Genomic DNA, 25,350 nt, shown 5'->3' on the forward strand with positions numbered 1-25,350 from the left:
AGCCTGACGTGCGCCTCCAAAAAATTCTGACTACGCGTCACGTCGACGCGTCGAGACGCGAACGGCAAGGACTGGGATTGGTCCGCTCAGACCGTCATTCCGGCAGTTGCTTTTCCGGTCAACAGTATAACAACACCGCCAGTTACTTCTGCTGCCTGCATGCTTGTCTCCTATTGCTTGTGAACTCCGTGCTTTGTGAGATCCCAGCAGGGCAGGAGGAGTATTGGTGTTGTGTAGCATGTAGCTTGTAAGCCCCACACTGTGACCAGAATGCTACACAGCATATCCGCTCTGACCGCAACTGCAGTGCAAGAGAGCAAGAACCCCCCGAAACCAATCCCCCCCCCCCCCCCTCGCGGCTTGGCGGTGAATTGAACGCGTTCCCTCGACGCAGAACTTCGAATGCTCAATGACGGCGTAGGCCGCGACGCAGAAGCATAAACTATCAGCTCTTTGATCAGGCGACAGCCAGGCGTTTCCCATCATGCCCTGAGGTCTTGCAGTCGGTGGAGAGCAACTGCGGCGCCTGGCTCTAAAGGCTGCGGCCGCCTTGATCTCGCGAGGTTATCGTTGCAGGCGCGTCAATGACGTCAGAGCAAGTCGGGATCAAGTCGGACACAAATCTAACCGGTATAGATATATATATTTGTACTGTCTTTTTTATTTACTGTTTGTCACCTATGTGCTTTGTGTTATTGTATACCTTGTATTTTTGTACACTGAAATTGTTCAATAAAAATGTTAAAAAAACAACAACAAAAAAAAAATAAAAAAAAACACAAATCTAACCGGCATGCATTGTGCGGTGGTCGCCGGTGATCGATTCTGCGCAGGCCTGGTTCATCTCGAACGAGCCTAATGTATACTGCCTTTATGCCAGTAAAAAGTGACATTTTACAGCCACATATTTGTTCGATTTGTCCGCCGAGGTCAAATCTGAAAGCATCCGCGTCTGAAAATTAATTCATGTTGTGTAGAAACAAGTGTCATGCAACGTAACTTCCACTTATGTGGTTTGTCCAAGTGGTGTTGCCGTACCGTGCTGTCCAAGATTGCGGACGCGCATGCGCCGCGCACATCAGGCTGCAATTCCGACCGACAACAAATCAGTCAAGAATTAGTCCAAAGTTTTTACTCATCTTAACGGTAATGTTGCCTTTTATATACATTTGCTAATAAGGTTATGTTCTGTCCGCTATTACTTTGTTGTGAGTGACATGAACCTAAAATGTAAATGCAAATGTGACATATTTAAAAATAAGCCGCTTTCACTCGAAACACGGATATACGTGTACTGAATTAAATTCTGGACGCAAAGAAAAAATACTGTTCAGTCACTCACTGTTAGATCTTTATGTCCGGTTATGGATGACCACAGCAGCCATTGCTTCCAGTTGATACATGTTTAAAGGGGGTATGGTGCGACTTTCTGCTCTCATTGGTAGAAACGACGTAAAAAATCGAATTGAGCCGTTTACCGTAACATTTAATCTTTATTTAGGTAGATAATGAAGCTGCGTGTCCAGCTGCAGTGCAAGAATCTGCACGAATACCTGAGAGAGCTGAGTCCTGAGATCCTGGACAGACTGTACAACCATCCAGCAACATGTCTGGCTGTCTACAGGTATGACTGCTAAAACACATACTGTACTTATGTTGATGATGTTAATGTGGCCATACATAATTTATCTCCAGAGGTGCAAAGAACCTATTGTACGTGTAGAATATTATCATTCGTAGCATAGTATAGTCGTAGTTTTTACAGTTTTACAACACATTGTGTTGTTGGCATACTTGAAAACTCAAGAAAACTGGCACAGGCGTCACAAGTGGGGAAAATAGTGATCTGATATGGTTCTCAGGATTGAGTGTGTCACAGATGTGTTCAGGGAATTTCTATGTACCAGGACTGTGTGCAGGTTGTTAATTATAAAATAACAACAAAATATGCTATTTTGGTTGCCTGGTTGCGTTGGTTGAATTGAAGGTAAACACATCAGCAAAAATCATCTTAAGATAAAGTTCAAGGACAAATCTAAGACTTTTTTATAAATGAACTCCATGGTGTCCACCCATGTCTGTCAGTGCGTGTCCTCTAGCACCAAGTAGTGGACACAGAGGGTGACGTGTAACTCCTTTGTGCAGTGTCCAAAACTTTGAAAAACCAGAACCATGTCAGCCAGTCAGTGTCCAGTAACAAGACTCCAACTGCAGAACATTCTTAACACGGGTTTGGGTGCAAGAGCCCATTCAGTGCTTGCAGCTTTAACTTTATATTGTTCTTGATTTTTTACAGGGAACTCCCCTCCCTGGCAAAGAATTATGTGATACGAATGCTGTTCCTGGATCAGCCTCTACCCCAAGCAGCAGTGGCTTTGTGGGTGAAAAAAGACAGTCAGAAGTGAGTCAGTACTCCTACTACTTTGTCATGTCTCCATTGCACTTCTGGTGGGGTGAACCGTTTTGATTGTGCTCCTGTACAACTGTGTAAAATGTACCCCGACTGACCTGTTAGAGTTATGCTCATTCTTTTTCATTTACATCCACAGCTGTTTTCTAAAACTCTATTGTGTTTTACTCAGGTGGTTGAGGTGCTTCTTTTTTGTCCATCATATTTATATCAACAAGGGAAAATGTAATATTAGAAACACCTCATAACCAGAGATAGGCATGGATGGGTACAGTACACACATATCATACAACACAAGCAATAACAAACAGGAATTGAGGAAGCACTATCATTTGTAAAATACATAAGTAAACTAGTCATTAATCAAATAAGTTAAATAAAACACTAGAACTAATACAATACACAGAGTAGGGTGAAAACATCTGAGAACACCAGTCAAAACACCTCCACCCTGTCAGCCCAGCAGGACCCGACAGCACTCCAAAGAGACTCTAATATATCACCCAGCCTGTAGTGAAGTCACCGTTATATTGAATCCTCGGTTGAACTACTTTACTAACATTAGCTGGACGTTTTGTTTGTGGAATGACTTACTGCTGGAGATTTATTGAAGTCAGGCCCTGTGTTGTATTCTTTGTGCAGTGTAGCCTTGTTTGTGTTTGGCTGGACTAAAACTCCATAACAATCCATTTTTGGCCGTTCAGGACTCATAACTGGACAATACTGCCCCCTGTTTTACAACTGCAATACTCACTGTTGATGTGACTGTGTTGTAAATATACACATGATGATTCTGGCAGATATTACAATGCAATCAATCCATGTGTGTGATAGTGTCACCAGAAGAATAGTATTCTTGTAAGGTGAAACCCCTGTGAAACATCATAATGGTGAAAGTGCCTGTGGCAGTAAACAGTAAATAACCCAGTCAGGGTTAACAACTCTTTTATCACCTATTCAGTAGGAGTACAACAAAACTAAGAAAATTCCACATGTCAGAGTAACAACCAGGTCAGTTCATTGTTATATTTTGTCTTTGGCTGCAGGGATCATGATGAATGTGTCTCAGTGTTGGCAGGACTCCGCCTTTGGCACAGTCAGCAGCTGCAGGGAGGTCTGCAGGGATACATTTTAAATCCAGTGTTCAAAGATAACCTGAGGATAGCTCTACTTGGCGGGTAAGTCTGCTCTCCGTGGACACACCATTTAATAACAATTAAGTGTTCATTCCACAATGAAATCTAAAATGTTAAAGCATAGACCAAGTCTTATTAACTCCAAATCTGATTTTTTTAGCGAGACAACCTTGAGATGGAGCTGCAGTTACTGTATCACTTCAAAATTCATTTCATTTGTCCCTTGGGAGATTTGTCATGGACAAAAGGCTGCCACATAAGAATACATATAATACAGTGCATACATAGACAGACACAGCCATTTTCTATGGAGTAGTCTGCTAGAGCAGCAGCATATCGGCAGCAGGTAGGAGGAGACTTGATAAACTTATGCCAGCTCCATCCCGGGATGCCCTCTTGACCCAGTGCAGGTGGTGGGAGAGAGCAGGATGATGGACAAGCTGTCATCGCTGCTGGTGAAGGAGTCCCACCCCCTGCAGGTCAGTTTCACAGCACTGGGCAGCTCCTTTAGCAACAGACTGATACACCCTAAGTGTGTGAAGGAGAGGTATCACAGGTCCTTCCTTCCTGCTGCTGTCAGACTTTATAATCAGCACTGCTCCCAATAGACCTCACTCTGCACTCTGCACTTTTAGTTAGAAAATGCGTCACATTTGCAGCCAGGTAAAGGCTGCAATCTGCCGCCTTGTCTATGTGAAACGGAGGTGTAATATTCCTCCTTTGCAAAAAAGCTGCCACTGGGGTAGGCGTAAACATGTGATGTGACATGAAGCACAAAGTTGGGCGTGAACAGTGACGAGTGATCTGGTTATTGACGATTCCCTCGGCTGTGATGGTTAGCATCTCCCGGATCTCAGCGGCTTTCCAGTTGCTCATCTTGATGTCTGCGGATGAGGTGATGAACTGACTGCTGTGATCAGCTGTTTCCTGCTTTTAAAACTCCCGGCTGTGGGTCACACAACAGTGCATGTCAACAACACCTCTGCCCATGTCACGCAATTGCCGGCACATCGACGCCTTGGATTTACATAGCAATGGAGGCGGCAAAAAGTGTACCCTCCGAGGCGTCTTATTGGCGGACCAAAACAGACCCCCTATATGCCGCGGTCTGTCTAAATTTGCGGACCTAGCCGCAAAAAGGTTAGCCAAATTGGCGGGTTGCTGTCCAGTATAAAAACAGCTTATGTTTCTTAATACCCATATTTATTATTTGTATGTAAATAAAAATTCATTGCTGTTAATTTTGTACAATATCATGTTTATATGTATATACAAATCTATTCTTTTTCTTACCTTTTTAATTATATTAGTTTTTGGCTATCGTTACTGTTTTTGTAATATTCTGTCCTTTGGCTGTTGTGGCAAACAAATTTCCCCATTGTGGGACAATAAAGGAATACTGATTCTGATTCTGATACTGACACAAGACACAAGTACATGCAGCAGCATGATTGTCTGGGTCACAGCAGAGCAGCACCACCAGAAGATATATATTGTTGTTTAAGGTCAAATTTTCCACTGCTGTGTTGATACAGGGGCAGAGCATGGGCAGATGATGGCAGCACTTTGGGTCCAGACCGCCACGCACGGGACATTGACAGTCTTGACCGCTATGCTATGGAGCGCTGGGAGGTCATCCTGCATTTCATGGTGGGTTCTCCCTGTGCTGCTGTCAGTCAGGACCTGGCTCAGCTGCTGGTTCAAGCAGGCCTCATGAAAAGGTACACAGTAGCAATAGTAGACTATTATTATATTACACTGTAGAATGGCCCGCTCAAATAAATAGCCTATCTTGGTCACAGATATATGAAATGTATGGGGCCAATAATTCATATTATTCGGCTAGTTATCGATCTGTGAATTGTAGCTGATAAATACAGCCAATAATACAAAGCCAAATCATCTACACACTGATCACATTAGTTGGCAGTATGCATTTTTATAACATAGAAACAAAGAAATAGAGCTTGCTGTTGTCGTGCTCATGACATCAGATTGCTGCACCCAGGTAGAGCCACACAGTGTGAACTAGAGAGCCAAACATGTCGCCGTCTGTCTGGACTACAGGTTGACATTTGTTCGGGAATCCCAGGGGTCACAGGATTCCCGCGGGATGGTAGTCAACCTTACTATTAATCACGTGATTGGGACGGTACAGGATAAAAAAGTTAACGGGAGCAGACGGGAGCGGGAACCAACCAATAGGACAACGACAACAAAAAAACATAGGACAGGTGCGCCGCCACTTTGTAGTTTTCTTTCCATAAGCCTACACTGTTACGCAAGTCAAAAGAACTACACGGTCCAGAAACCAACAGTGCTTCCGGCCACCGCTTCCCGCCGATTTCCGTCGGAATATCAGCTGTCCGACTCGGTGTCATACATCCATGCTCGGTGTACTCTCAGTAGCCCCGAGTCGGAAAGTTGATATTCTGACCAAAAGGGGGCGTGCCTCGGTGAAATGTTGCGAGACAGCTGCGAGATTTCTGTCTTTGCAACTTGGGCGAGTCGTCTCCCATGCATCTGGAATGCAGCATAAGAGGCACACTTGCAAGGCAAATTCTGTTTAGGTTAATTCAACTAAGGTAGGCATGGTGTGACCCATGTATCGTTTTTTTGTTTGTTTGTTTGTTGTTGTTTTTTTACTGTAACTGACCTCCAAAAGAGCTCGAAGCAGGGACTTAGCAGTAGGTCCTCCATAGAAAAACTATAGGGACCACAGGCCATGTATTATTTATGTTTTGTGCCCTTTAGTGAAGGTTTTTTGATTGGATTAAGGCAAAAAATGCCTCCCTATATTACCACAGATGAACTGTTCCTGTTGCCATATCTTTTGAAATAACACCGCAGAAAGTAATCTAAAAAGAATGGGGAGAAGATCAAATCAAATTCAATGTAAATTGCCTAAAGACTAGAATAGAAAAAAGAAATGGGAGCGGTACAGGAGTGGGAGTCATTCTGAATGGGAGTGGGATGGGAGTGGGAGTCATTTTACCAGGAGTGGGATGGGACAGGAATTTTTTTTTTACTCTGGCCCGGGATTGGGACGGGACAAGATTTTTTTCTGTGGGAGTGGGATGGGACAGGAGTGAGAATTCACTCCCGTGTCACCCTCTAGTCTGGACATTGCAATTTGCAACACATGGTCTACAAGGGTTCTAAAGGGAGGGAAGAGCACAACAAGTACACAACAAATCTTATTCGAGCTATGGAATATTCAATCAGCCATTTTTGATCACTACACTACTTATGAACTTATTTTTTAAATACAAAAATATGAAATTATTAGTATCAGCCATGAGAAGCAGACAATTATGGGTTATTGAAAGAAATTCATATCGTGCATCCTTAGGTACAGTTCTTTAAGAACCATATTTGAAGGATCCTTATCAAAAATGTTTAGTGCTTTGTTTATTACTCCAGGTTCAGACAGGACGCCGAAGCGCCGCGATTCAATTCATTTCAATTCAATTCAAAAAACTTTATTTGTCCCCAGGGGGCAATTCAAGGTAAGGCACATGGAGCATTTGTACACAACACAACATTTAACAGATATACAGCACAACACAGAACAGTAAGCTAGTTAAAATAAAAATAAAAATATAAAAATGTAAAAAGGTATAAAATATAAGGGGTTATAAATATAATAAGGAATATAAGCAGTATCTACATAAGGTGCAAGTTGGTACTGAGGTAGATTGAATGTCCGTATAAATACTATAAATATGTACAGATAAAGTGGGGATGTGTGTAGATTATTGTCTGTTAGCAGGATGGGGAAGGGGGGATGGGGGGATGGTGGGATGGGGGGGTCCAGGGTCCAGAGCAAGGGAGGCAGCGGGGCAGGGATGGTTGGGAGTTGAGGAGTTGAACAGCTCTGGGAACAAAGGTTCTTCTCCTCCTCTGTGTCCTGCAGCCCGGGCAGCGGAGCCGGCGCCCTGAAGGGAGACACTCAAACACTGGGAACAGAGCATGTGAGGGGTCCTGTAGGATCCTGAGCGCTGTCCTCAGTGTTTGCTGCTCACACACGGTTGAGAGTGTTCTGACCTGAAGTCCGATGATTCTAGAGCAGACTTTGACAGTGCTCTGCAGACGGGTCCTGTTTTTCAGGCTGGTGGAGTGAAACCAGCAGGTTATTGAGAATGTGATTACTCTCAATGAATGAATAATAAAATGTCCGGAGGATGTTTGTGTTGACCCCAAACGTGTTGAGTTTCCTCAGGAGATACTGCCGCTGCTGGCATCTCCTGAGAATCTCCTCTGTGTTGGAGGCAAATTTCCACATGCAGTCGAAGATTGTGCCCAGGTATTTATACTCGTCCACAATCTCTACAGTCTTCCCATGGACTGTGCTGACAGCTGCTGCTGCCAGCTCCCTCTGCTTGCTGGAAAAGGTCACCACCATCTCTTTGGTCTTCTCCACATTTAACCCCAGGCAGGAGTTATCACACCACTCCACAAACTCATGAAGCTGAGCTGTGGTGATGTGAGGGGCCTGAGAGCAGGGACAGGAGAACTGTGTCATCGGCATTCTTGACCAGATGACAGTCTGGATGGGTGGACCTGCTGTCATCAGTGTAGAGGATGAAGAGCAGAGGAGAGAGGACGCAGCCCTGAGGGGAGCCAGTAGAGGGGAAAGAGAGGTCAGAGAAGGTGTTATTGACCAGAACCCTCTGTGACCTGTTGGTCAGGAAGTTTGTAATCCACAGTATCAGCTGGTCGTCCAGGTGGAAGTGGGTGAGGAGTTTCTTTGCCAGGATGTGTGGCTCTAGGGTGTTGAATGCAGAGGAGAAGTCTGTAAACAGGAGTCTGGCTGTGGTGTTGGGGTGTTCCAGGTGCTTATGTACAGTGTCCATGATGTATATTTTAGCATCATCAACCCCTCTGCCTGCGCGATAAGCGAACTAGAGAGGGTCCATCAGTGGGTCAGTGACCTTGATGATGTGGTACTTGATGACCCTCTCCATAGCCTTCATCACGGGTGAGGTGAGAGCCACCGGCCTCAGGTCGTTCAGAGCCTTGACAGAGCTCTTCTTGGGGATGGGGACCACTGTGGAGTGCTTCCATAGCTGGGGGACTATGCCGCTGTCCATAGATCTTTGAAACAGTAGCTGAAACCCGCCCCCCAGCTGCTCTGCACAACAGCGCAGGACCCGCCCGCTGATGTTGTCTGGGCCAGGTGCTGTGCTCTCTTTGGTCCTCCTTTAGGAGAGTCTGGAGATATGAGTTCAAGAGTGTGTATGGTTTCCTTTATGTACTCTATTGCTTTAGATGCATTTGCTCTGGGGTGAAGGTAAACCAGGATGAGAAAGAGCTGTGGGAATTCTCTGGGAAGATAGAAAGGGCGGAGGGAGACAGCCAGAAGCTCGATGTCGGTGTTGCACAGCTCCTCTCTGACGATGACCGTTGAGCACCAGCGTGTGTTTACGTAGAGACACACGCCGCCGCCATGTTGTTTACCGGTGAGCTCAGTGTCTCGGTCAAGTCTTAAAGGGGACCCGAAGCCATCTATGTGCAGCATGTCATCACTGTCTGTGTTTTTTAACCACGTTTCCGTGAATGCAAGAATTGAGGCAGTCCTGTATTCAAGCATGTGGTTAACATTAGCTTGCAGCTCGTCTGTTTTTTTGCGCAAAGAGCGCACGTTAGCCAAGATGACTGAGGGGAGCACTCGGTGTTTACATTTCTCCCTCTTCAGTCCACCCTTTTTCTTTCCCCTCCTGGTTACCTTCTTTTTATTGTTGGTCGATTCTTCTTTATTTGAAGAATGGTCCCGTCGGATTTCCTCAGGTAATGAGTCCGTAGTAACGGCTTGATGGGGGTGGGGTGCGAGCCGCAGCAGAAAGTCTCTGGTGTAGGTGAATCGCTGCCCGTCGGGAAGATTGAGTTCGTTGTAATATGCCGAGATAAACTCCACAGACAGCCAGAAAAGCAGAGAAACCAGAGCCCAGAAAAGTCCCCTGGTCTCCATGCTGAGGTGGATGTAGTTTCCCGGGCCGCGTGAAGTAATCCAGCAGTAGTGGAAGACCCGGACTGGGAGCCGGCCGCAGTGTAAACAAACAAAGAGAAACAGCTGAGCCGACGAAGACGTCACGCGAGGGAGAAAGGTTTTAAATAAAGTTAGAAAAAAAAGCAGCCAGACGCCAATGACACGGGTGGTTGGTGTCTAGCCCAAAGAGACAACATATACGTCCACGAGACTATGAAAAACACACAAACAGAACATTAATAAACGAAATAGTGCAAAAACAGCCGCTCCACGAACTAACCGGTCGACCGCACGAGCAGCGACCCGGAAGCCAGATTAGCTGCGAAGCGTCGAGGAGCGGAGCCATTTTTGTTTCGGCGCCCATGTTAACCAATTGTGTCATTCACATAGGAAGCGCCGTGGCGCTCTGCTCCGCTGCCGGCGCGCGCCGTGCAGCAATTGTTTCGGCGTCTGGTCTATTTTTTCCGCGTGCCGCAGCCCGAATGTCTCCAGCCGGGCAGGAAGTCAAAAAAAGGAACAACGAGAGAATCCAGTCGATTTTCAAAATAAAACTATTTTCGATAATTAAACACCCCGATTGACAGAAAACTACTCATTACTATGAAGTGGATATACATTTACAATTGTCAGGAAAGCATGGCGTTGTAATTTTATGCGGTTATTTACTTTCCTATGGTGAAAAAACAGCTCCAAGTGTGACTACAGAACAGCTGAGGAGCAGAGCCGTTTGCCGACCGGCGCGGAGAAATTCGTGTCTGCTGTGAACAGAAGGGCCGTGGCTCACGCGAGAATTTCCGAGCGCGGCACTTCGGCGTCCTGTTTGAACCTGGCGTTACACAATTTTCTTTTTTACTTTAAAATAAGTTATGACGTTAGCGTTGGCCTCAGAAATTCAGTATTGATAACACTGTGAAACTAACTGAGCCTTTGCTAAGCCTTCATTACTGTTGATACTCCTGTTAAGCTTTCCATTGGAGCTCTGCATGAGCAGTTTACAATGACAGTGGTGGCAGATTGTTACTGGAAATTCATAGGTTTTAAAGATGGATGTTAACTTCAGACATAATAAGATACAAGCTACTCACTCAGCTGTAGCTAGCTAGCTAACAACAACAGCTTCTAATGTTACCCCAAACCCTACAGTAAAAAAAGCAGCATCGAGGACTGACCCTCACATAGTAGATGTTCCTGTCATTGAAGAGGGCTTCATCTAATGTTACTTATAACCATTGAAAATAAAATAGTTATCTAGGGACATGCTAACTATAGGCCATGGAAGCAATAAGTTAAGTAGTCAGGCTTACTAGCATTAGAAGCTTAGATTTGAGCAGATGAATGGATTTTTAATAGATTCCCTACAGTTCTGCTCTTGTGTTCTTGACTTTGGAAAGTGGATAAAACACCACACTTCAATCTTAAACCAATCTTACTACAGCCCCCTCCACCCAATCAATGGCTGACCAACCTCCCATTTCTAGTAACTGATGCTAATCCAGACATAGAAAGTGTGTGGATTCTTTGCATGAGCAGACTCCACCACAAAACAATGAAAATTAATGTGGATTCCAGTTAGAGCTTTAGCCACAGGTTGAATTATTGTTATCTAAGTGATACTGTCAGGTAGAGTTAATTTTATTTATAATGTGCCAAATCAGCAGCAACAATAGCAATACCACAGACCAAGACCACAGTTTTTGTGCTGTATTTTGTGCTGTACCTCATGTTGCCCTGTCATCTTCTCTGCTTGTCAGTGAGGCTGGAGAGGCACCCTACATCACCTCAGCTGGTTTCCAGTTCCTCCTACTGGACACAGCCTCGCAGCTGTGGTACTTTACCCTGCAGTACCTCAAAACAGCTCAGGTACCTTTGAGTCATCTGCCACTTTGACCTGATTAGTAAACCAATATGACAACATTTCATGCAGATGTGATGATGGAGTGATGACATTTTATATCCAAAAGGTCAACTTCACTGCCACATCATAATTTTCAACAAAGACATTTTTCTGGTCATTATTCAGCCCATAACTGAGGAACAGAAGGGAGATTGATATTTCACATTTGGTCAGAACTGAATTGGTGACACTAATCTCAGTTTCCAACCTTCAAACTGTGCTGATTGTAGAGATCTTCTGTGCTGCTAGGTTGAACTTGTGTGTGAAGTATCTACATTTTAGAATTTGTAGCATCTATCAGAATCAACTTGATTGGCTATACATGTGAACACATACAAGGAATTTGACTGTTTTACACTCTAACAGACATACAGCTGTAGCTGATGTTGATTTTCAGATGATTGTGGTTTGCAAAATAGTCTCTAAGTGAAGACAGTATGTTTTAGGGAACGTGAAATTATTCACGTTCCCTAAGAACTACACTACTAAATTCCTTCAAAGTCTTCACTAGATATATTCAATGAGTATGAACAGACGGGTGTAAATTGCAACCTGACTGGTGAGTAGAGGTATACAATCATGAGGCCGTAATTCTAGTTTATTCCTTGCAGTCTCCTGCCATGTTAAAACCTGGTGCATACATTAGCCCCACTGCAATTCAACATTTGAGTGTAGATTGGGGTGCATTATGCTGATTATGGCTAATGTAGCTTGTAGCCTCAATTAGAGATCAGTAGCAGCTACCGTGTGTGGTAAGCTCGCTTCTTTCTAACTGCACACTGCCAGATTTTCTGTCGTTTTCTAACTTTGTTGTCTTCAGCCTCAACCAACACTGAGTCAACTGACATTGCATTTATCAGACTTCACACAGCTTCCTCTAGAAAGATAAAATACTTTATACAATTTCCTTTTAAGACTACATTTTAAGTGTATTTTTAAAATCCTTTTATCCTGCTACAGCAGCAGTGTTGCCAGCAAGTATGTTGAGTTGAGGAGTTTCTTTTGAGACAGCATTAGTACAATATTGTTAACAATAACATTTTCCAGTGTTGGGTTATCATGATACTATGACAACATGGTTGACTATGATAACTCAACACTTCCTCGGTATTTACTTAAGGATACTATCTATTTTGGTCTTAAGCTACTGTCAATGAAACTAAACACTTCTGTAGGAAATGTACGTGTAGTAAATTAAAGCACAATTTCTTTTTAAAAGGAGAAAGTGTTTTCAGCAGAATAGTAAGTATGACTGTTGCTGTGCTGATGGAATTGGTGCTGTGAAAAATCAGACTGAATTTACCATAAGCTATATAGTGTGCGTAGTTCCACTCCGCCTCAGTGTTTTTAGCCCAGATTTGCTAGGGACTGTCATTTATTTGTTCCTGCTATTATTTGAATGCCCTCTTTTAATGACGAATGTTTTCTCATGTGTCATTCGTTGTCCCTTGCAGTCCAGAGGGATGGACCTGGTGGAGATATTGTCATTCCTATTCCAGCTCAGTTTCTCTACTCTTGGAAGAGTGAGTGCACTGCAGTCTCCTTCTGTTTGAATCTTTGTGCATGCAGGAAGGCAAAATAACAATGTCAGAAGTCTGAGGTTTAAAATATTCCTGCTGAGTTTGAGTTTTCTTTAGTATGATATGCATTGCCTGTGTGTCTCAGGATTACTCAGTGGAGGGCATGAGCGAGTCATTACTCACCTTCCTGCAGCACCTGCGGGAGTTTGGACTGGTCTTTCAGAGGAAGGTAAGGCACTGGGATGGAGAGAGAAGATCCACGAACGCTTGAAATACAGTCAGCACCACATGGTATATACACCAAACTATACCTACCTTACACCTGTAAGGATGATAATAATAATAATAATATTATAATAGTAATAATAGTAATAATAATAATAATAATAATAATAATAAAAGTAACACTTAATTTAAATATAAAAGTGAGCAAATGGTTTATATGTAAGCAACATTCAGCATGTAGAAAAATGTACACGTGTGATGGATAGATAGACAGACAGAATCTATGAACAGTGACAAGACCAGGTGGAAACCTTGTATATGGCTGGACCATGCATGGCTGATGTGCTATATTGTGGCCTAATACTAAAAGGTAAAGTCAGTTGTAGTGTCAATAATGTAAATTCCTGGCCATTAAATGTTCCACAAAAAATTATCCTGGTTCTAAATTGGATTGCGACATATAGGAAAGTGAAGTGAAAAGTAGTGAATGCATTTTTACCTTTTACCATTGTAGTGGCCATTTGTTTTAAAAAATCTACTTTAAACTTTAAATCAAACGTCAAAATGCAAATCAAAGAGCCCCTGCTGCACCATGGGCTTATTATTATTATTATTATTTTTCCAAAAAGCCCCCACGCAAACAAAGAACAAAGGAATTCTGCATGCCTCTCCTGCTCTGGTAAAAAACCATAGCCTCACCCAGGTGCATCATGGTCCTACACCGATCTTTCTGCCTATATAACCCCAGTGTTACCCATATTCCCAAACAAAACAAAATACCAACTAGACAACTAAACATGCTTAACAAGGGAATAACTAGACTAAGCAAATAACTATTATTATTATTAATAATAATAATAATAATAATAACTAAAAATAAACAACAAACAAATAGCTCCAACAACCATTTTTAGGGATTTTAGTTTACAACACTATGAAGCTCAAATACAAGTAATCCCCCTGTTTGACTGCAATAGATTTTGGCACAACAAGAGCTGTGAAAAATTCATCTGTTTTGCATATTTAAAGCTACAAACAATTTTACATTAAATAACTTCATGTGTCTAATGCATAAATGGCCAAATGTGATGTGTGTAATTTTGTCCCTCATAAATAATGTGACTTATCAAAGGGAATTTGAGACAAAGAAAAGAATCTGAACCAAACAATTGGAAATATGAAATGACTTTAAAAATACTGCATATAGTTATGACATACAGTGTATATATATATATATATATGTATATGTATATATATATATATATATGTGTATATATATATATATATATATATATATATATATATATGTATATATATATATCTACAGCTCTGAAAAAAATTAAGAGACCACTGCAAAATTATCAGTTTCTCTGATGTTACTATTCATAGGTATGTGTTTGAGTAAAATGAACAGTTTTGTTTTATTCTATCAACTACTGACAACATTTCTCCCAAATTCCAAATAAAATTAAAACTGCAAGCAGTGATGAACGGGCCCTCGCCCCCCCCACGTACATTGGGCTGTGGCGCCGTCGGAGGCCGTGCGCCCAGATGTGTGCTTGCCTGTTGCCTGTGGAAATGTCCTGCCTAAATGGGATCCGTGTCACACAAAACACAACAGTGACATATTCAGTGACTTCTTGTGTCCAGTGGGTGGCACTATAGATATGACACAGTATTGATGCAGAGACGTATTTTGGGTGAGCCCCTCTACATTTGTGACCAATTTGATGCAGATGGGAAATTGTATGTTGAAGTTATAAGGGCTTCCTGCGTGATGGCGAAGGATCAAAATTGACCACACGGCCACGCCCACCAGGCACAACGCAGGCTGTTGAAGGTATGAGGATGCTGCTGAGTGAATGTGAAGTCTGTGGTGTAAAATCTGTAGGACGAGTTAGTTAATGTACGACCCCTGGAAATGGGTTTCCTACAGAATGGGAAAAGCCATAAGGGGGTCATTGAAATAAAACGTATCACCCCGCCCACCAGGAATGACGTAGGCAAAAGCTGAGCACAACTTTTCATCATCAAGGCATGAGGATGCTACTGAGCGAATGTGAAGTCTGTGGTGTAAAATCTGTAGGAGGAGTTAGTTAATGTACAAGGCTTAGAAAAGGATTCCTACAGAATGGGAACAGCCCTAAGGGGTCATTGCACTGCCACGCCCACCAGGTATATCGGAGGCGAATGCTTTTCACAAGGTGTCATCATCAAGGTCTGAAGATGATATGTAGTGAGTGTGAAGTCTGTGGCGTTAAATCTGTAGGACAAGTTACATAAAGTACGAGGCGAAAACATGACAAAAAATGAATGGGAAAAGCCATAAGGGGGGTGTTAGGGGGCGCTACTGAGCTGTCGAGCTGCGCATGAGGGCAGTTGTGGTATCGAATTAACGTACTCATGGGTAAGAACCTACATGCCAAATTTGGTGAGTCTGCGACCATCCTAAAGTCCCGAAAACAGCGTTGGAAAAATGAAAATCGCCGCACGCCGTTCAAGATGACCGACTTCCTGTTACGGCGAAAATTCCGACAAAAATAATACCTGGCCACATCCTTGAGACCCATGACTCCTGTAAATTTCAAGACGATCAAAGAATGTTTTTACGGGGACAAGCGAACGTTAGGGGGCGCTATGGAGTCCCCTGGCCACACCCACCCCCAATCATGTGAAATTATCAAATTTTTCACCACATGTGACTTAAGTTCCAAGTTTGGTGAGTTTTGGGGTATGTTCAGACCGCCAAATATGCTCTCGTTGTCGAGGGTGAAGAATAATAATAAACAATCCTTGCAGATACAATAGGTCCTCGCACAAGATTCGTGCTCGGGCCCTAAATATTGTCATTTAGAGCATTTATTTGCAGAAAATGATAAATGGTCAAAATAACAAAAAAGATGCAGTGTTTTCAGACCTCAAATGAAACAAAGAAAACAAGTTCATATTCATTTATAAACAACACAATACTAATGTTTTAACTTAGGAAGAGTTCAGAAATCAATATTTGGTGGAATAACCTTGATTATCAATCACAGCTTTTCATGCGCCTTGGCATGCTCTCCACCAGTCTTTCACATTGCTGTTGGGTGACTTTATGCCACTCCTGGTGAAAAAATTCAAGCAGCTTAGCTTTGTTTGATGGCCTGTGACCATCCATCTTCCTCTTGATCACATTCCAGAGGTTTTCAATGGGGTTCAGGTCTGGAGATTGGGCTGGCCATGACAGGGTCTTGATCTGGTGGTCCTTCATCCACACCTTGATTGACTTGGCTGTGTGGCATGGAGCATTGTGTGGAGAGTGGAGAGTCGTTTTCACCCTCTGTCGGTCTGTAGCTTTGTTGTCCCCAATGTCTCCTGCTTGACCTTGTTCTTATGAACCGCCGTCTTAAGCCCTATTCGCACGGGACTAGTGTTACCTGGGGACCTCATGTGATTTAGAAATTTCCCCACCACGTCTGTGTTTCGTGTGGCGGATTCGCACGGGATAAGCGAAGTCTGTGTTTTAACTCGAAATTACTGACATTATTCCCCGGATATGATTTCAAGGCTCTGCGTAACCTATGCGTAACGATCACACCAGAGCCCTCGTTGGAGCAGCACAACAGTTAGATATGGATATTTTTATTATAATAATAACTGGTGAGCCTGTTGAAAGATAGAAAAATCTTCCTTACCGCATGCCGCCATGCATGTAATCATAGACGTCGGAACTAGGGGTGGGGGGGGGGGTGCAGCCGCATACCCTGCAGCCCCAAACCCGCTCCATGCTGTCGGAGGTGGTGGAGAAGCTCATTAAGCTGTGTCTGGCCCTGCCAATATCTGTCGAGGCATCCGAGCGCTCTTTCTCAGCCTTGCGCAAGCTGAAAACCTGGCTGCGCAACACCATGACGCAGGAGAGACTAACACATTTGACCGTTATGAATGCTCACAGTGACCTTATGGATGAAAACGATGTCTCGACCCTCCTTAAAATCTTCTTCCGTAGGTCAACTGACTTGTTTAAAGAAGGTCCACTTTTGGAAATGCATGAAAGCCCTGAGTCAGGAGCACAGGCTTTTCTTTTTTTCATTCAAGGGTACAAATAATGCTGTTATGTTCCTTAAATGGCCCAATTTAGTTATCAAAGTTTCATTTTCTTAACAATAAAGATGCCGGTTCATCCATTCTAGTTGTCTTATAACTGCCTGCTATTATAAAATAACTTCAAATCAAATCCTTAATCATTGATAAGTGTGCGTGCTTCCCCCGCCCCTCCCAACAAAAATCCCGTGCCCCCCCCCCCCTCAAAAAATAGTTCCGACGTCCATGAATGCTGTCAAAACTTTCATTTATAATTGCCAACGCAGCCTCCATAATTCTCGACCTGGAAAAAAATAAAAAACGACCCCAAATCACAGAGATGCCGATTCGCACGGGACTAATATTATCACATGACCTCTGTGTTTGGCGAAATATGGTAGGTAATTTGCGGTGGAATTTTTACTTTACAAATTACGGACATGGCAGATTCGCACGGGATTAAGATCACAGACAATCTCCGCAATTATTACAAATTACTAGAGGTCCCCAGGTAATACTAATCCCGTGTGAATAGGGCTTTAGAAATTTTAAGGATGGAAGCAACCTGACTCTCACTGTATCCCTCTGCCGGTCAAGCCAGAATTGAACCCTTCTTTTCCTCACTCAAAACTTTTCTTTTCAACTCTTTTGGCATGGTCAATAGTTATTTGTTGATTCCAATTACTTTTGAGGTACTACTAGCACTGTTTTTGCCATCCAGCTGGTCCTATTGCAAGAGGATAGTGATGACCACAGTAGTGGTTTTTATACTTTTCCTAGTTTAATAAGATTTGGGTACAGGTGATCACCTAATCAGTACCTCATTAAGTAGAATGAGGTGCGCTTGTGTTCAACAGACACTGGAATGGAATGGCTGTCATACATGTAGAGATGCTGATTTCAGAATTTGCAGTGGTCTCTTATTTATATGTATATATGTATATATGTATATATATGTATATATGTATATGTATATATATATATATATATATGTGTATATATATATATATATATATGGACTTAAACCCTAATGAGCATTATGAACTGAAAAAAAAAAATCTAATTTAACCCCTAACCCAAATAACCTAGAGATGCTGATTTCAGAAAAATTTGAAAAATATCACACTGACAAATTTTCAGACCTTTCACTCAGTACTTAGTTGAAGCACCTTTGGCACATTTACAGTATAGAGTTTTCTTGGGAATGACGCAACAAGCTTTGCACACCTGGATTTTGGGATTTTCTGCCATTCTTCTCTGCAGATCCTCTCAAGCTCTGTCAGGTTGGATGGGGACCGTCGGTGGACAGCCATTTTCAGGTTTCTCCAGAGATGTTCAATTGGGTTCAAGTCAGGGTTCCGTTGTCCCTAAGCCACTCCTGCGTTGTCTTGGCTGTGTGCTTAGGGTCATTGTCCTGTTGGAAGGTGAACCTTCGGCCCAGTCTGAGGTCCTGAGCACTCTGGACCAGGTTTTCATTAAGGATATCGCTGTACTTTGTTCAGCTTTCCCTCAACCCTGACCAGTCGCCCAGTCCCTGCCGCTGAAAAACACCCCCAAAGTATGATGCTGCCACCACCATGCTTCACCGTTGGGATGGTACTGGGCAGGTGATGAGCAGTGCCTGGTTTCCTCCAGGATGACGCTTAGAATTGAGGCCAGACAGTTCAATCTTGGTTTCATCAGGCCAGAGAATCTTGTTTCTCACAGTCTGAGTGTCCCTCTCAGGATCTCTGGAGCTCAGCCAGAGTGACCATCGGGTTCTTTGTCACCTCTCTTACCAAGGCCCTTCTCTCCCGATTGCTCAGTTTGGCCGGGCGGCCAGCTCTAGGAAGAGTCCTGGTTGTTCCAAACTTCTTCCATTTAAGGATTATGGTGGCCACTGTGCTCTTGGAGACCTTCAATGCAGGAGAAATTTTGTTGTAGCCTTCCCCAGATCTGTGCCTCGACACAATCCTGGATCTGAGCTCTGCAGGTAGTTCCTTCGACCTCATGGCTTCTGTGGCTCAGGGGTAGAGCCAGCGTCTTGTTAATGGAAGGTCGCTGGTTCGATTCCCCTAGTCTGCATGTAGAAGCGTCCTTGGGCAAGATACTGAACCCCAAACTTGCTCCTGATGTGCTGGGCGGCACCTTGCATGGCAGCCACCGTCATCAGTGTATGAATTACTGTAAGTTGCTTTGGACAAAAGCGTCTGCTAAATGCCCTAAATGTAATGGCTTGGTTTTTGCTCTGATATGCATTGTCAGCTGTGGGACCTTATATAGACAGGTGTGTGCCTTTCTAAATCATGTCCAATCAACGGAATTTACCACAGGTGGACTCTAGTTAAAGTTGGGGAAACATCTCAGAGATGATCAAGATAAATGGGAGGCACCTGAGCTAATGTCAATGTGTTATTTCAGTTTTTCCTTTTTAATAACTTTGCAAAAAATTTCAAAAATTCTCTTTCTGCTTGTGAAAAACGTGAAAGGGGTCTACATACTTTCTGAATGCACTGTATAATATATATAATTTCTTCTGTCTTGTGTCAACAGAGGAAGTCTAGGCGCTACTACCCCACCAGACTGGCCATCACTCTGGCTGCAGGAGTCACCACTAGCTCCTCGTCCTCCTCCTCCTCCTCTTGTAATTTGTCTTCCACTCCTGGTGCTGGTGATGCAGGCTTCATTGTGGTAGAAACCAATTATCGTATCTACGCCTACACAAGTATGTACACAAGTATAAAGACAATGTTTAAATCTTTGTACATATGAGACTCTGTGTGAAGGCTGGTAGATTCTTATATATTGGATTTTGGCTAGGGCTGCACAGTTAATTGAAATATTATTGAAATCGTGATATGGCCAAGTGCAATATCTTAAATGTCATGATTTTAATGGGTTTTTTCAGTAAAAATGAAAATTGTGATGCAAAAACGGTCATTCCTACTAATCGTGAATTATATTGTAATCTGTCAAAATAATCGCAATATAATTAGTTTTCCCCTTATATTGTGCAGCCTAACTTTGGCAACACCGGCTGGCTGTAGGTCTTTCCTGCCTGCTCTGGTTCATTGTAACTTGATCCAAGTGAACTGTGAACATTATCACAGTTAAATCATTAAAACCAGTGATGACCACACAAGATCAGCTTGAGCTCTTTGACATGCTCTGAGCATGTAAAGAGACTATTAGGAACAGCCCCACAGTTTTGGACAAACCCTTATTTACATTCTCTCTGAATTTGAGATGGTCAGATATTGGATAACAATCCAATATCTGTGTGTTAAGTACAGAGATGGAGTCACATGAGAAGCCAAGCTTAGCATTTAGTCTGAATGCAGGGGAAACGGTAAACCTTGCTCTGCCCAGAATTCAAAAATATACCTATCCACACCTCCAACACTTAATACCAGAATTGACCTGGCTTTTGAAAGGATGCACATTAGTTTACAGAACCTATACTGTCTTGTTTGTGTTTGTGTATCCCTCCCAGATTCAGAACTTCAGATTGCCCTAGTGGCCCTCTTCAGTGAATTGCTGTATCGCTTCCCCAATGTAGTTGTGGCTCAGGTTACAAGGGAGTCAGTGCAACAGGCCATTGCCAATGGCATCACTGCACAACAGGTAGGGAACTATTACACACACTGTACTGCTACAGGGGAGGTTTAGGATATTCAAAGGGGGACATATTGAACTTGTATATTGTACTATATCTTAGTTAGTTAATTATCGCTCCATGTGTTGTCTTACTGCAACAGACAAGGATAAAATCTAAATAAATCTTGCTAACGTGACGATACCACAGCTCTGTGAGAGGCACAAACTGAGGCAACGGTGTGCTAATATTTAGCATTATGCGTGGCGGCATTACTTTTCAGTCAAACTAGTGTACTGCTAATATACATTTTACATTATCTAGGTTTTGTTCCATTGGCAGTGAGGGGAAATATATATAACTGACAGTAGTAATCAGGGGTGCAGTGCTAATTGTTTTAGTACTGGAGCACACCTAAGATGTGCTCATGCATGCGTACTCCTGCATGACTAACAATATTTTTTCATCAAGCTTAGTTTTCAATTCATCATTTTCTTTTTTATCATTTCAACACAAGTTAACTACTTAGTTGTGTTACTCGGTAACACAACTAAGTAGTTTAAGCAATTCATCACTTTAATATTTCAACATTTAATCAGATTATGCAAACTGAACATTTTATTTCTTCACTTAGTGAAAGAAAAAAAAGTGGTGGAGCAGCTCTGCTACACCCATGGTTGTAATCCTTAATGTTACTCTTGCCTGTCCAGCAGAAAGCATGACATTTCTTCATCATCAGAGATTTCCAGCATGGAAAGGCAACTCCAATGTTTATTCCTGTCTTATGCCGTCACTTGTCCCGATCTCATTCAGCATCATCATTTGGCAAGAAACAGCAGCCACTCGCTCTTCTTGTTCTTGTTCTTGTTCTTGTTCTTCCTCTTCTTCCAACCGATGCATTTCCTGTGGCCACCGACTAAATTTAAAAACACGAAAGGCTCTCATTAGTGCCAGGTTTGTCTGTTTTGGGCTACTGTAGAAACGTTGCGATGCAATACGGCGACCTCTGTGGAGGAAGACCCACTCCCAATGTAGATATAGACGGCTCATCCTACGATCATAACAACACAAGGACTCTTATTTTCAGGTGATTATACAGTAAATGAAACATACTTATGATTATTATATTCCATTTCTGCCAAGTCTGTTCTGTAAGATGCCACTACATATTACACACTGGACCTTTTAATGTTAATTTAGAGATGCTGTGAAGCTTTCTTTTTAATATACTTATGTCAAAAGCTACAGCTACAACCGTACAGTGAGATGAACTATCTGTGCAGTTACTTAAAGTACTTACAGTAAGATGGGTTGATGCCACCATTCAGCCACAACATTAACAGGTGAAGTCTATGGGTCGGACTTGTTCTGGGACGTACCACAGATGCTCGATCGGATTGAGATCTGGGGAATTTGGAGTGCCGTTGCCAATGATGGATCGTACTTGGTCTGCAACCATGTTTGGATGGGTGGTGTGTGTCAAGTCGCATGAATGCCACGACTCAAGGGTTCTCAACAGAACAATGCATTGTAACAAGACAACCAATGCTGTTCCCTTGAACTGTCAGTGGTTTTAATGTTGTGGCTGATCGATGTATGTGTTTAACTGAAATTGCATATATTGTGCTTAATATCTATTGTCTAATTCTGCCTGCTTTAGTGTAATAAGTCTTTCTTCACTGTCCAGATTATCCACTTTCTGAGGACCAGAGCTCACCCTGTCATGCTCAAACAGGTACATCAAGCCAATCCGTTCATTTCACACTTGATTATAATATATGATGACTAGTTGGCCTTTGGCGGTTCTGTACAGTGTCTTCATCCTCTATCTCTGTGATTCAGACCCCAGTCCTGCCTCCAACTATAACTGATCAGATCAGACTGTGGGAGCTAGAGCGTGATCGCCTGCAGTTCACAGAGGGTGAGCATTCTTATCTTTCAGTGTGTGCAAGCTTGGGGGATAGTGTTGAATTCACTGATGTTTATTGATGACAGGCCTAATCTCCCTGTTTTGTACATTTATTTTGTCATATTTTACTGACACCTCTCCCTGTTTTCTGAACTGTTTACCTGTTGTCTTGATAAGTTCAGTGTCATTGCCACTGCCCTTATTCCATCAGTACAACAACAGGGTCATGTAATGCTCACCACTCTGCTGAGAGCTCTTTTGACACATACTATTTTCAATCAATTAATTGCTGTCAGTTCTACTTTTTAGATCACATGTATTAGTGATCACGTTTTACATTCAAAGCCTACCAGTGACTAAAAGGGCAAAGTTCTTACCTGCCTTTGTACCATCTATGAAAGTCAACATGTCTTGCACAGATAATTGATAAAACGCCTTCCAGTGGATGAAAGGACAGAATTGCTCTCTGTAGAGCTGCTGTGAACTAATTTGTTTGGTCATCTTCATCTGTCCTGCCTGAACCTCACTGACAGCTGAGCTGTAACTTGCTGTCTGACTTGTTGGATGCTGTAATGGAGAGGATGAGTATTGATATTGTGTTGGTCTTTAACCTCATTTATCACCTGTCTATGTTTTGTTGATGTCAATGTCTCCTTCAGGCGTGCTCTATAACCAGTTCCTCTCCCAGGCTGACTTTGAGGTGCTGCGAGACAGAGCTCAGGTTGGATTTTTTTTCTATATCCATGATTAAATAATATAATATTTTATATTCAATATTTTATGGATTTTATAAAAGACTCCATTGAAAAGGAGATGGCCCATCTCATTTCATCTCTTTGTCCTTCAAATAAATACATAAATAAATAGACTTAGATTTGTAAATAATTTAGGCTTTGTTGTACTATAGTGTTGGAGCATAAGAGCAAGTGATCTTTGAGGAGAATGTGGAAGATGATGTCACATATGCTATTTTTCCATCACATCTGCCGGCCAGAGTCTCGCCTATTTCTACTTTGACACATGCGCGGTTCTTGGCAAAAATCGACCTGAAAACAACCTGTAGAAAGACAGTCACATGGACATCATAGAAACGTTTTACTACAGTTTTAATGTCTGTATGTGTAGAGTATGTCACAGACATGAAGAGAATACAAACACAACATGTGAGGGACAGTTTCTTTCCTGTGCACTCTCTTTCACTTTCACTTTCTCTCCCTCTCACTTCCCCTCTGGCTTTCTCGCTCTTTCAGCAGTGTAAAGGAAAATCACGTCATCATATTTGTCGATAATTATCAAAGGCAAACTCCATGTAAACAGACTGGGTAGGCAGGAACCACGCTGCAGCAGCAGTGCAGCTGACACGCAGCCTGTGTGAACACAAACACGCGAGTGAGCAGCAGTAGCTCGGTAACGCAACCGCCATGCAGCACACAGGTGTCCAGTGTGCACAGCCTGGTAGTGTTCTTTCCATGGGTATTTTGGTCCCCCAGCCTTCATTTACTCTGTTCGTATTATATGTTGTTTTCTTTTATGCATGCTATTACTTGTTACTGCTATGATGATCCAATAACCACTGCAGGGATTAATGAAGTCATGTTGTTTTCCTTCAACATTAGCTCTAGAAAATGATCCACCCCCTCCATGTCTTTGACTTTTCCAACTCACTGCTGCTCAATCACTACTTAATGACATAATCATCAACTCCTTACAGTAACAGAAGTTCTTGTACTTGTTGTGACGCAGGGTCTTGGCTGTCTGGTGTGGCAAGACGTGGCTCACAGGGTGATGGTGGTGACACCACAGGGACACAGTGAGGTGAAGAGGTTCTGGAAACGACAGAAGTCTCACACGTAACCAGAGGAAGAGAAACGAGGTGCAGTGATATCGCACCAGACAGCTGTTCCTGTGGCGTCCAGATGCTCCTGCTGCCACAGTTGTTCATTGTTGTAAGTCCTGTAAGAAAATGGAGAAGATACAATTATTTTTTATTTGAATTAAATGGTGTTAAGAGGAAAACATACTCATCTGGTCATTCTTCTTGCCTTTTTGAGTAGTTAGGCAATTTTCTAATTAGCCTGTGATGAAATACCATCTTTTATACCGTACATAAAGCAATATCTAAATATGGATTTAGATCCTTTTTTGCGTTCATCACTTCCTGAAATTATTCATTCATTAGTCATATCATTTGAGCTCTCAATCAGTCAGTTGTGAGCAACAGGCAGGGATACACACGCTCACTCATTCAAGTCATTTGTTTGTGGGTGTAATGGAATGCCTTTAGGACCGCAAATACGCTGCTGATTCAGGTTGCTTTCATTTAGCTGCAATGATTCAGTAACCTTGGTCTTAGACTGTTATTTAGATAGCTAGATCTAGATTGATATGAAAATTGTAGGCTAAGATTTAATATCTGCACACACACACATGCCAAGCTACTGTTTTCAAAAGAGGACATTTGTATGGATACACTCAATGAACAGAGTGTAGTATTGTAGTTGAGGTGAGCAAGCAAGGTGAAACCTGCAGTATAACAAAAGGGGTGGCTGAGCCTGAGAAGAAAGCTTTGGTGTACCACCTTGTGCTCACTAAAATGGCACTCAGTTGAGTGCCATGGCCCAACAGTCTATC

General features: G+C 42.6%; 1 protein-coding gene across 5 annotated transcripts; it reads left to right on the forward strand.

The window, feature by feature from the left end:
• The first annotated feature begins 355 nt into the window (after positions 1–355).
• gtf2h4 (general transcription factor IIH, polypeptide 4) lies at positions 356–24,739 on the forward strand. Of its 5 annotated transcripts, none has more exons than XM_084379685.1 (14): positions 356–630; positions 1,502–1,624; positions 2,297–2,401; positions 3,457–3,588; positions 5,082–5,267; positions 11,287–11,395; positions 12,884–12,952; positions 13,095–13,178; positions 19,769–19,940; positions 20,709–20,839; positions 22,498–22,545; positions 22,653–22,731; positions 23,379–23,440; positions 24,463–24,739. In XM_084379685.1, the coding sequence occupies exons 2-14, from the start codon at positions 1,509–1,511 to the stop codon at positions 24,571–24,573; spliced, it is 1,404 nt and encodes a 467-aa protein (XP_084235811.1). In that variant the 5' UTR covers positions 356–630; positions 1,502–1,508; the 3' UTR covers positions 24,574–24,739. The 5 variants fall into 5 exon arrangements, with proteins under 5 accessions (XP_084235811.1, XP_084235810.1, XP_084235809.1 ...); XM_084379684.1 differs by lacking the exon at positions 356–630 and adding an exon at positions 1,021–1,146; XM_084379683.1 differs by lacking the exon at positions 356–630 and adding an exon at positions 1,034–1,146 and having other exon boundaries at positions 1,506–1,624.
• Positions 24,740–25,350: the final 611 nt, after the last annotated feature.

The sequence above is a fragment of the Pagrus pagrus genome (assembly GCF_965226575.1).
Source record: "Pagrus pagrus genome assembly, chromosome: 17".
In the NCBI taxonomy this organism is placed as follows: domain Eukaryota; kingdom Metazoa; phylum Chordata; class Actinopteri; order Spariformes; family Sparidae; genus Pagrus; species Pagrus pagrus.

What these genes read in the sequence shown, in the direction of transcription:
- gtf2h4 (XM_084379685.1), top strand. Translation starts at nt 1,509, where the DNA reads ATGAAGCTGCGTGTCCAGCTGCAGTGCAAGAATCTGCACGAATACCTG. An exon ending in AGGATAGCTCTACTTGGCGG is followed by an intron (nt 3,589 to 5,081) that starts GTAAGTCTGCTC and finishes GTGTTGATACAG; the next exon opens with GGGCAGAGCATGGGCAGATG. An exon ending in GACTGGTCTTTCAGAGGAAG is followed by an intron (nt 13,179 to 19,768) that starts GTAAGGCACTGG and finishes TTGTGTCAACAG; the next exon opens with AGGAAGTCTAGGCGCTACTA.